Source organism: Equus asinus, chromosome 12 (genome assembly GCF_041296235.1).
Source record: "Equus asinus isolate D_3611 breed Donkey chromosome 12, EquAss-T2T_v2, whole genome shotgun sequence".
Classification (NCBI taxonomy): domain Eukaryota; kingdom Metazoa; phylum Chordata; class Mammalia; order Perissodactyla; family Equidae; genus Equus; species Equus asinus.
This window is the reverse complement of record NC_091801.1, coordinates 52,785,764-52,798,636: the sequence shown is the minus strand read 5'-3', so window position 1 is coordinate 52,798,636 and position 12,873 is coordinate 52,785,764. Positions and strand designations below refer to the sequence as shown.

At 35.3% G+C, this 12,873-nt stretch overlaps 1 protein-coding gene across 5 annotated transcripts in view; it reads right to left on the bottom strand.

The window, feature by feature from the left end:
- The window catches only part of ZFPM2 (zinc finger protein, FOG family member 2), a 438,154-nt gene that overhangs the window by 318,548 nt on the left and 106,733 nt on the right, over positions 1 to 12,873 (bottom strand). For all 5 annotated transcript variants that reach the window (XM_070481467.1, XM_044780829.2, XM_044780831.2 and 2 more), the window contains one exon: positions 5,330 to 5,431. In XM_070481467.1, the coding sequence (XP_070337568.1) occupies positions 5,330 to 5,431 (102 nt within the window). The remainder of the gene's footprint in view (positions 1 to 5,329; positions 5,432 to 12,873) is intronic.

The following is a 12,873-nucleotide window of genomic DNA, read 5'->3' as shown; positions in this document are numbered from 1 at the left end:
TCTCACAATATTCTTCTTACTGTCAGACTATATCTATGGTTAACTATGTTTCATAGGTTTCCGTTAATTTACTTCAAATGGCATTTCCCAGATCTTATATCTACCACATTTTCCCAATCAAAAAGGAAACGAAATCAGAACTGTAATCTCCAAGCCCTTCTCTGGACTAGTAAAGAGGGAAAAAAAAAAAAAACTGTGTCATTAGTGTGTGCCTTTATCTCACAGTGGTCTTCTAGCTGCCATGCCACTACATGCAAAATACTCCCCATCTTCTCAGTTTAAGGCACAAAGCAGAGCCAGCCCCATCATCTGAATGTTTCCATAATGCTGAACAGCAATGGAATGAGGCAATTTTTATAGATTTCTTGACCAATTTTTAGTCCATATGCAACAAGTACACGCATCTGATTTTATGCTAGACATTAATTTTTGAAAGTTTATTTACATTAAAATTTCTTTAATGGGAGCCATGTCTTAAATCCAGTTGAACTGAACATAGTTAGTATAATGCTATGGTGATTTTTACACAGCAAAATCATTTGCGAAGTTAATTCACTACACAAATGTTTAATGAGGGCTTATCATCTGTAACGCACCGTAATGGCTACTAAGGCACAATTGCCAAAATGACACTAAAAGTAATATTAAGAGCTATTTATTGAGTACTTATGAAACCCTGAGCTCATACGAGATTTCTCATACAAGAAAATCTCATTAATGATGTAGTTATTATTATTCTCCCCATTTTATAAACAAGGACATTGAGGCCTTAAAGAGTTAATAATTGACTCAAAGTCACACAGTTGATAAGTGTCAGGGCCAAGATATAAATGGAAGAAATATATTTGGTTTTCTCCCCTTATTACATTACCCAAAAATAATTTTCCTCTGATGGAAAATGAGATTTCCATTTATCAATCTAGGAGCAAGTTGTGATGCTCTGTAATATATAATACGCAATTATTCTTAATTTTATTCCACTAATTCATCAAATCATCAATACAAGGTCTTATTTTCTACTTCATTTTTATTGAAATGCCCCAAGTGCTTAACACATAAATATCAAAATCTATTTAAATAAAAGTACATGCTTATCTTGAAAAGTCCATGTCAAGGAATCTAATAAACGATCGCTCGCTCAAAATTTTATATCTGTGTATATTTGCATTAATACCTATTATTTGAGGGTACATGCACTTATTTGCACAATTTGAGTAATGTGATCTGTTCTTTTATTAGAGCTCCTGGAAATTTCAATTATAGCTGCTGTAAGGTTGATGGTAAGACCTACATTCATTCAATATTAAACTAGAGAAATCAAATTATTCACTATTCCCAAGTACAAAAAGAAGTAACTGTGCTTTTAATAATATAAACCAGAGAGGTGGCATTCTTAGAGTTGATGTAAGAAGTTCATTTCATAGAGGTAAATGATGAATTTATAACAATTTATCTGAATTCTCTCCCCCACTCTCCTTCTAAATCTAAATACACAAATCAGCACTCCAGACTTTGGTCGTGGATTGTATGGTTCTAACAATTTTCTTAAAAGAGAAGACCCAGAGATGTAAACACTATTTTCAAAATAAGGTCAACATCCCAACTGTTGGTCAGTGTGAGAGGTGCTAGGGTAAGGGAGCCATCAACATCTGGCAAACCCCACACTCTCCCAGCTCTGTGCAAGACACTGTCTACACACCATCGCTTTCAATTTCGTCCTCTTAACAATGTTTCAGGTTATTATCCTTCCCATTTTAAAGATAAGGAAACTGAGGCCCTGGCTGTTTAATATGCTCAAGGTCACAAAGCCGTAAGTGTCAGTACGTGAATTCAAACACAGATCTGTTGGACTCTAAAATTTGCACATTTTCTTCTGTAGTTTAGACTATGCTCTATTTCTAGGTTGACATGCTTAATTATTGCATCAGTGACCTAACTACAATACATGAATGATTAAAGAAGGTTAAAGAAGAGAAATGGCATCAAAAAGAGAGTGTAGATACCATCACAGTACACCTTTGGACTTCTCCCTAGCACCTTCCACAATGACTAGTGCACAGTAACTATTTACTAAGTAATTAAATGTATACGAATATTGGTGAGCTTGCTCTTGTAAGGGTGATAAAAGAAAAGAACTGGTATTTACTTAAAAAGACAGAAATGATGAAAGTGAAGTATAGGAAGAAGGGATAACAAGTATCATATGAATTAGATTCCATGCAAGGTAGTGTCAGGGTAGTTTTTTTCAGAGCAAGAAGGAAAAATGAAACAAAAATAGAGGTGTGAAATACTGAAATAATGAGGTAATGATTTTTACATTGGCCTGAACTTTACTGGCTTTGTGTGTGTCTAGCTCTCCATTCAAACAGTGTAAGATTCATAGGATTTTAAAGAATATTTAGAGTCACAAATATTTAAACACTAAAGAATTTCACCATAGAAATGTTTGCAAATGTAAGATAATTTTCCTAAAGATTGTTTAGGTTCCACCTAATCCTAAGAGTTAACAAAGGTGTGAGCAATTACTAAATGTACCTTTCAGTTGAATAACAAATAAGGAAAAAAACTATGCACTGTGGAATTTGCATTTGATAAAAATAGAACACTTCAGACAGAAGTTGATTCATTGTTGAATTGAGCCATCAAGAAAGGTTGTGGAGTCGTCTTCAATCAAACTCTTTAAAAATAAGATAAATCCTGATCCATCTTAAATGATGTCAGCTCTCTGCCTCAAATTCTTTAGATAATTGCCTTGTCCTTTGATTCGGTTCTATTTTTAGAGAAAACTGTCTATCTTAGGGTGACTATCAGGACTGGGTGGAAGGGCTCTAAAATGAGGAGACCTTGAAATCACAGCTGGCTTATTACCTCATGTCTTAACCAATCATTTGTGGTTAAATTCAAAACTAGAGTTCAGTATTTCAAAAGCTTACCCTTTGTCGTATCATACACTACTGGGTTTTAAAAAACGCTGAGAAGAATTTTTAAAGGTTCTGCTCAAGACTCAACAATGCCCAAGCCATATAGTAATGATCATTAGCATTTTATGTGCATGATCTGATTTAATTCTCACAAAATCCCTAAGAAGTATTAGTATTATTTTCTATATTTTACAAATGAGAATATAAGCACAGAGAGATTAAGCAAAAATCACCAAAAATCACCCAGCAGTGAAAGGCAAATCCAGAATTTGAGCCTAAACTCTTGGAATCCAGAGTTGATATTCTAACATGTTTGGAAGCTGTCACTAAAACCTGGACAATTTTCTCTCCTTAATATAGCTGGAAAGTACTAATAACATTTTGCCAATAACAAAAACAGGGGTAAAAATATTGATGTAATTGCTATTTATGCAATAGCAAAAGTGCAAAAACATCCCCTATACTTTCTTGCGATTGAAGGAAAGTAATGAATATTCTATCTTTAAAAATAAACATCCGACAGATATTTTGTTATGAATCAACCTCATTAATTCAGGGGGTTCCAAAATAATAAAAATCCCTTTTTTCCTAAGTACCCGCAGGGAAAAATGTGTTACCAATTTTACAATATACAAAGAAAGAACTTTCACATAAGCATACCTGCTTAGAGACACATATTTTTCCTTTAGTTTTTACATATTCATATGTGCCACATAAAAGAGCATAAACATTTTGACCATAACTAAATAAAAATTTCATTAAATCAGATACAGAAAACAAGTTTAACTCAAAAGTGAAAAATCTCAGCCTGAATGACAGCAACATTGTTTACCTTGTTCCGCCTCTTTTTTTTAAGCTAATAAAGCAATTTTATTTCTGGAAAAGCTTCCTGAAAAAAGAGGCACTGGGTGTGCATGATGTGTTCAGTAACTCACCATCCCCCGAATTTGCTTACTTACTCCCAAGTCACAGAGGACACTGTGGACCCCAGACTTGAGCAAAGAGGAAAACCTGCCCCTCCAACTTTGCCCCATCGAGAAAGCAGCCAGAATGTACCCTTTGCAAGTAGGCATATCCAAATCTAATCTAATCTAATTTTAAATGTAAAAACTATTCTAAATAGCGTATACATACTTAATTTCATGAATAAAGAACCATATAATATAAAGTTCACCCACTCTTTTTATGTTAAATGTAATCCCCAAGAAAAAAATAAAATTTTCCAAAGATTTTGTTTCTTATTTTTTTTAATCAAGGGAATTCTCCCCTCCATTGAGAAGACAAAAGCATCATGCAAGGAGGTGACAATGCCAGAAGTAGTCAGCATTTTCTTTCAAACTCTTAAAATGTGGTATTATGGTACTTTAAATATAATACATTTTGATCCAAAATCTTGTGTAACATTATGCTATAGGATACAGAATACAAACATTTGTATGTATCATGAATAACATTAGAAATGACATCATAATAATCAGATATACTGTCTCTTCATTTTTGTTTGCATTATATTTTCCAGCTGCTGGTTTCAGAAAATTACCACTGGAGTTCCTCTCTTCTTCATGCACAGCAGAGAGCAATTTGCAAAGTCATGCAAGGGTGAAAATGTGATTGAAATATAGAGATCTTTCTTAATGAAAAATGTTACTGCTTTGGAAATTATGGCTAAAACTCTTTCAAAACTCGCTTATATCCTTAAGCCCCATGACACAACAGTCTCCATTTATAAATATACCATCAATTGTAAATTACTTGGCACCAAATATAAAGGTTTTTTTGACAGAGTTCTTGTGAATTATATGTATTTACATAAAATTATATTGGTGTTTTGGAGTATTTTGATCAGTTTTTGTTTTCCTTGAAATGAATAAATGTCAGGATTTTTTAAATCAAATTTAATTTTCATTCATAAAAATGAAAATATTGTCAAAACTGTGAATCAACGGGGAGCATCTGTTGGTATTTTCTAAACTTCAAAATACATATTGAGATTCAATCTATGACTTACAATATGACTAAATGGAGAATATTTCTTTGGAACATTGTTTGTTACTGGTTTGTAACCTTTAAATTATGCCTCATTTGAATGTGTATATAGCATAAAGATTTCTGTTCAAATAAAAAGAAAGTAGAACTGACTAATTCTTTTATGAGTATGAAAGAAAACAAAGACGGAGACTTCAAACAGAGTAACGCTGGTTTTTATAGTTTATTTATCAAAAACATAAAAATCTTCTTTAAGTAATGATGTTTATTTAACCTCCCATATAGCCAGTGTACACACAAATTTTTCTTTTTTAAATCAGAGTTGAGATTGTAAGAGTTTTACAACCTAATTAAAATTTAAGGAAAAAAGTGAATTCCTGATAGCAGCAACAGGTGGTTGAAATTAAAATTTTCTGTCCTACCTGGTCCATCCCAGTCATCTGCCTCAACTCCAGTTTGTCCTGGTTTCTCTGACTGTGTGTCCCCATCTGATTCAGCCGTCTCCTGGACTCCTTCATCATCACCTGGAAAATACCAACCCACAGAGAGAAAGGGAAATATTTAAAGCTCTCTATTTGACATTCAAATCCTCCTAGAAGGATGTCCTTAGCATACGTGTAATGATATATTTGTTACATATATTGTCATTATACTGACAAATGCACACGACTAATCATTTTGATATCTATTATGGCTTTATAATAAAATCAGCATTAGTCATCAATTAATAAAGTTAACGGTTGGGCCAGCACAGTGGCGTAGCAGTTAAGTTCATGAGCTCCGATTCCATGACCCGGGGTTCTCCGGTTTGGATCTCCGGCACAGACCTACGCACCACTCATCAAGCCATGCTGTGGCAGGCGTCCCACATATAAAGTAGAGGAAGATGGGCACAACTGTTAGCTCAGGGCCAGTCTTCCTCCGCCAAAAGAGGAGGATTGGCAGCAGTTGTTAGCTCAGGGCTGATCTTCCTCAAAAAAAAAAATAAATAAATAAAGTTCACTGTTGTAAACAATAAAGAACATTTCCATAAAAATTTCTCTTAGAGTTACTAATATTATATATAAGAAGTAAATTTAAAAAGCAGTATGTAATTTCTGTAGTGCTTTCAATACAGAAAATCTTAACTCACTTATTTCCGAATTATAATTTTTATAGAGGCAGGATGCAGCAAAGCAAAATTAAATATCTTAGAGTAACATATATTTATGTTTTGGGTTGAATTTAGGGTAATTTGAAGAAGACTTTTCTTCCCCTTCCCCAGCTTTAAGCTTGCTGAAACTTGGTTATATTTCTTTTAAAAAAGGGGTATAAATAGGACGTGATTCTTTCATGACTAGCCCAAATGATTAGCCCACGAGATGAGCCAGTGACTCAAGTATTCACAGTGCAAGAAGCTGTAAAACTTTACTTGTTCTTGAATAAGTGCAGCTAGTTTTCACAATTCCATGCCTTCATTTTCACATGAGCAAAGAAAAAATGTAATAGATTTTGAGCAAAAGTATACTTATGGCAAAGAAGGAGAAACATATTAACAACGCAATCACATTTTAAAAGTAAAAACTCTAATTTATGACTACTTTCACGTTAAGTGATAATGTAACCCTTTCTGTGCTGCTCTGAAGGAAAGTAATCCATTGAAACACAGCACATATAAAAATATTAAGTAATACCTACTTATAAAGAGTAACAGAGATCAGAAAACAGAATAACAAGAATGTGTGATGTCAGAAATAAAAAGGATGAATACTAAAAACACAGCAACAAACCCTGAATCTAATAATGCTAAAATTTTACAATTCAATTTCTTAGCTATCTAATCTTCCTCTCAAGTATTCAATAACTATTTTTCATATTGCTCAAATTTCTAATAGTACTTAAATCTTTACATGATTATACAAAAAAATACAAAATCTTAAAATCTTTCAAAGTAACCTAGACACACAACACCTATAGTAATAGGTGATATTAACGCAATGTTAATATGAGTTTTGAATGTTAAACTCCACAAGTTTTTTTTTTTTTTAAGATTGGCACCTGAGCTAACAACTGTTGCCAATCTTCTCCCCAATGCCCCCAGTATCTAGTTGTATATTCTAGTTGTGAGTGCCTCTGGTTGTGCTATGTGGGATGCCGCCTCAGCATGGCCTGACGAGCGGTGCCACGTCCACGCCCAGGATCTGAACCAGCAAAACCCTGGGCCGCCGAAGTGGAGTGAGCGAACTTAACCACTGGGCTATGGGCCGGCCCCTAAACTCCATAAATTTTATATTCATTTCTATATATACTTCATAAAATGAATCACTTAAAAAAGTGGAATAAAGGTGGAAAGACAAAATTTGGAAACCCAGTGACAGCTCTACTGAACTCAATTTCCTTAAAAGAGGAGCCTCGTCTCTGGTGGGTAACAGAATAAAACATATACCCTATACCCCATGCCTGGAATTGAAGGTTCTTTGAAAGTTGAGTTACCTCTTCCTTTCAGGATGATTAGAATGAATAGCAATGAAATTCTGTCCAAAAAATGTTTATTGCACATCTACCATGTTTAAGGAACTGTGGTAGCTACAGTAAGATATATATGGAAAAGTACAGTTATTTTTCGGTAGTATAAAACTCACTAAAAAGAGTAAGCTCACAAATAATGAGAGTGCAAGAAAAGGTCCAAGTGCCACAAGAAGGTACAAAGCCTCAGTAATAAGAGTTTTAATCTTCTGTGCTCCTCTTTGTGGATTAGATAGAACACAGACGCATCAACCAATTATCTTATGAGATCAGGGGAAGAGCTCTGCTCTTACTTCTCAGACACTAATAGGGCTGGTATTCAGCCTGCACACGCAAATAGGCTCCATGGCCTTTTAATATATTGAAATACTGTGAGCCCTGAACTAACCAAGTGCCCCTCAGCACAACCCTGCCCTGACCCCTTCCTAGTGAGCCCACTGCCACCTCCCCTAATCCAGAAACTAAGACATTAAAACCTAGTCAGCAGAAAGTTGATGGTATCTGCTCTGATGGGTCAGAGTTCAGGCTGTACCACTTGTTAAATACTTTGAATATTATCCCTGCATACACGTAAGCATTGAACTAATACCTTGTAGTTAGCAGATTGGCATAATTAGGGACATAAAATGCTAGCTCTGGTGGAGAACCTTGATGCTTCTCATGAGCTGGTTATTCTCCATTTTCCCTTCCTGCTGCCCTCAACCTACTCTCCTCCTTCTTTGCCCTGCTTTGTGTCCTAGGGAGACTGACTTCTGTGGACTCCATCACTGGCACACCCTTATTCTCTCTTTCCTGGTTGGGTTCAGCCAATGGAAGGCACTGGGAGCAGATCAGAAGATCAGAGGGCAGGAAGAGAGAGGTCAGGTACTTCTCCCCAAACCTTGTTCTCTTCACTGGTCTCCGATTATAGGTCATGGCTGTGTTTACAGTTAGAGCTCCTATGCAGTGGCCCAGCTACTTCTGCCAGGCTCCTGTACCACCATCCCCTCCCATGACTCTTCAGACCAGGAGTGCTAACACCTTCCCACTGTTGCAAATCCTGGGTGCTTCCCATCCATGTAGGTTCCCTTAACTCTGCCCACACCTTGTAAACTGTCCCTTCACCAAACTCTCTTTAGTGAAACCCAGTGATCATGTCATCAGCTTCCTTCTGGGACCCTTACTGATACACTCAATGTCTTCCCAAGCTTCTTATAATATTTTCACGATTTTTGGCCACTCACAACTTCTTCAATAATTTGTATTAAACTTTCTTTAAATGGGCTCCCTTTTATAATTTAAATAAACACATTTTTAAAAAAACAAAAACTTCTCATCAGTGCTATAAACAGACGATCAGCATCAGATGCGAAAATCAGATGGCAATCATAGAAATAGATTCAATAAAAATAAAGGTAACACTATCAGATTTTAACTAAATTCTGTTTAGACTCCGAGTCTCTGGTCTCATTTCTTTGCAAGAGAAAGTAAGAGTAGCAAGTAGTTAAGGTATTTAAGTCATAGTATTAAGAAGTTGAAACATTCTCATTGATATACAAAGAACACAAGAAACTTGAAAACTTTCTCGCCAATTGATTCAACGCTTCAGTGTACCACCTTAACCTTCTTGAGTACCACCAGGGATAGCTGAGTCAATTTGACGAAATACTGACCATTTCAACATCTTATTTTTCACGAGGACTAGAATCCACACCAGAATCTTCAACTTAGGTGAGTGATCTTTTGACTGCATTCTTACGGATGGAGTGGAGGTTTAATTCAGGGTGCTAATGCAGGCGAGTTGACAAAAGAAAATGTCCTCCCCAAGAGTGAAGAGTAGAGAACACGACTTGTAATTTTTAAACAGCCTCCACTCCTTCCAAGTTCTTTTCTCACGTATTACAAATCTTGAAACATAGGGATTTGAGCACCAGAGGGGACTCTGGAGATCATCCAACCCAAATTAGACAAATTTCCTAGTCAGGAAATTGATGCACAGATAGGGTCGGTACCTTATCTATGGTCTTAGAGCTACAACATTTATTTCTGCATAAGGCACATCCCTGAAACCTTCTCATGCTTCAGCAACAAGTGCTTCCCAGTCATCCCCAGGGTGACAGATTGAAGCAGTTTTAGGTAGATCTTCTTTCTCCAACAAGCAGGACAGTGGGGTTATGGGGGACCACGGAGAAGCATCATAAATGCCACAAAAAAACAGCAGTTTGTACAAAGCTAGGCATTAAATTTGAGTCTCCTAACTGCCAGTCTAGCATTCTTTCCAAAGCATCCTTTCTCTCCACACCCTGGTTGAGGAGAGAATCATGCTTACCTGAAAGAGATGAATAATAGTCCCAAACAGCACATAAACAAGCAAGCAGGAGACCAGGCTGTTAAAAATCACTTATCCAAGGGCCCAGAGAACAGAGAGCAAAATTCCGGCCGGAACTTCTCAGGGAAGTTGAGTTTTACATTCAGATATTAACTGCATCATCCTTATGTTCACCCAAAGGAGAAAATCTACCTGAATTTTACTATTACATTTTAATTGTTGGAAACGCGGTGCCATGCAAAATGGAATCAATCATTAACATTTCTAATGCATATTTTTGAAGATACAATGAGATATATGAAAAAAAAATTACTTCCTTTTAAGGACCATATAATCTAGTTAGGAGATAGGCAATATGCATGAGAGAGGTAATCATTGATAAAAACCTACAATCAAAGCAGTCCATAAAAATTCCACAAACACAAAAGATATAGAAGTTCAGAGACCAGAAGCATAAAATGACATCGACCATGGAGAACATATTATAATTAATTTTGGAGCTCTACCTTCATATTGAAGGCAGTGAGAGCATTAGAGGTATTTCAATGGGGAACTGATATGATCATGTGACACAAATACAGTAATCAACATGCATTTATAAGTTTCCATGAACACACCTTGTAAGACCTCTGGTCTTCAAGTTCTCCCGTAGTCATTCCGTAACACCACTCTGACTCATGTCTCAGACATTCTTGCCTCCAATATTTGTGAGACTATCATTAAATCTACTCTGAAATATTTTACTAGGCAAATTACATACTTGGAAGGAAAAACAATAAGAAACACAATGAGAAAGAAGAATGTTTGGAAGAGCATCTTGGAGAGCAATCACAATAATCACAAAATTTAGAAGCTAAAAGAATTCAGTTGAATCTACAAATGTTTATCTTTACTGAACAGAGTTGTTATAAACTGTTCTTTATTAATTGATTAAAATATTACTTTTTGAGTCCTAGGCACTGTGTCGAGTGCTAAGAATACAAAACACAGATGGTTTCTTCCCTTATACAACTTAATCAAGGCAGAGACAAAACAGATTGCAGCGTCGTGTGATGAATGATTTGACAGAAGCAGTCCATGATGTGATAGGAGCATGACACCTTACCCAGACATGGTCCTGTGGAAGCTTCCTGAGGGAAGGAATCAATAAAATATATGAATTGGGGGGGGGGGGACGGGACATGATCTTAGATGAAACTGAACGCTGTAGGCTTCACGTCCTGAAGATCCCTGATTGAAAAGTATTTTTCAGATTAAAAATGGGAGCCATCTCCCCAAAGTATCCCATATTAGAAAGAGTACATTGTGCAGGAAACACGGCAGCTTGAAGGTGGTGAAATTAAAGACATTTCAATGATACACAAGCAGGATACAGATAAAGTTTTAAAATGCTAAAGAGAAATAGTTTGAGAAGCCCCCTACAATACGATGGTTAACTGAATGAAGTTAACCTTTCCTTCACTCAGTGTAGGCCAAATTTACCCATGGTCATTCTCAGCCAATATCTACTAGGAAAATAAAATGGCAGGATGACTACAAATCTCAGCAGATGTTTGATGCACAGAGAAATTTGGTAAATCGTTCAAAATGAAAATATTATAATTCAGCCTATTAAGGGCTTGATTGAGCTAGTAATTTCATATAATAAAATAGTTTCATTAAATGTCACTTAACTGCCAAGTCAGAAGTGTGGGGCTTAGATTCCAACTTGTGCCAACATCTGAAGCAATACGCTGTATTGATAATCTTGATTCCTGGAATGATTTGCTCTAATTTGTTTCATTATGCAGCACATATAATTAGAAGTACTGAAAATAAACATTGCAGAGTATTTACTTAAAGAACCACTGTAAAAATAGCTGATTGTACACAAGTAACAGCTCAAAAGAAATGACATTTTGCAACTATTTTAAGCTATTTATGAAACTAGGTAAGCATGCAATATATATCACATTAATAAAAATAAATTCAGAGAGAGAACACTTTAAGATCCTTGTCTGATTATTTAATAATGTTTTCCAAAAGAAAGAATGCACAAAAGGGAAAGATGACAAAAACATAAGAATGGCATATAAAATGATACATTTGGATGTAGAAAACAAAACAGGTCATAATTAAATTTATGTTCATTTCAACATCTGCTATGTGTCAACCACTGAAATCATAAAGGTGAATAAGGCAGAGATCATGTCTTCAAGTTCAGATTCTGTTAAACCTAAACATGGCTACCGTTTCTTGAGCACCACTTAGCACTAGCTAAATGCTTTATGAACATCACGTCAACAATACTGCCATCCATTAGTATCTCTATATTTCAGAAGAGTAAACCAAGAGGCAGACACGTGAGAAAATGCTAGGTACATTGCTAGTATGTGACAGAGCCTTGGCCCAAGTGGCAGAGCCCTGGCCCAACTGATCCAAGTCAGTCTGACTCTGAAGACCATACTCCAAACCTATTAGGATATTACAGTCAAAGTCTACTGGATATCAAACAACAATGATAGCAGGATGTGATCTGATGGCTGCTTTGCCCGCATCATATATAAGCCTTGTTTCTTCATTATGTTTACATATTAAAATGAAGTGTTTAATGGATTTAATCTTTACAAACATTATTTTTTTCTAAGGTATATTATTTTACTTGGAATTTAGTAAAAACAACTACACACAGATGCTTAATCAATAATCATTGCTCACTGACCAGCTGGAAAATTAGATTTTGGTTTCCTTCTTTTTACCACAACCTCCTGCAAAATCATCACATTTGCTAATTACTTGCTTTTAGCACATTTTTCTATTTAATAACTGAAATATGTCATATTTTTCAACTTTTAGATCCTTCATCTTCTAAGACTATCTCAGGAAACTGGGTCTCATTTTTATGGTAATGTTTTTACCTAATTCATTTTTAATCTTTTTACTAACGAAATGAAGTGAGTAAAAATAATTTGATCAAATATGAAATCTCTAAATTACTTTTAAGAAACACTACTTTTTCCCTCACAATAGAGACTTGCTTCTTTCCTATCAATATATTTATTCTCAAGGAAAATTTATAAATAGAAATTTATTTTGATATTTATCAACCCAACTCTAGCTTCTTGATTTGAATGGAAATGACTTTATTGACCATCTTTTTAAAAAAATTTCTAT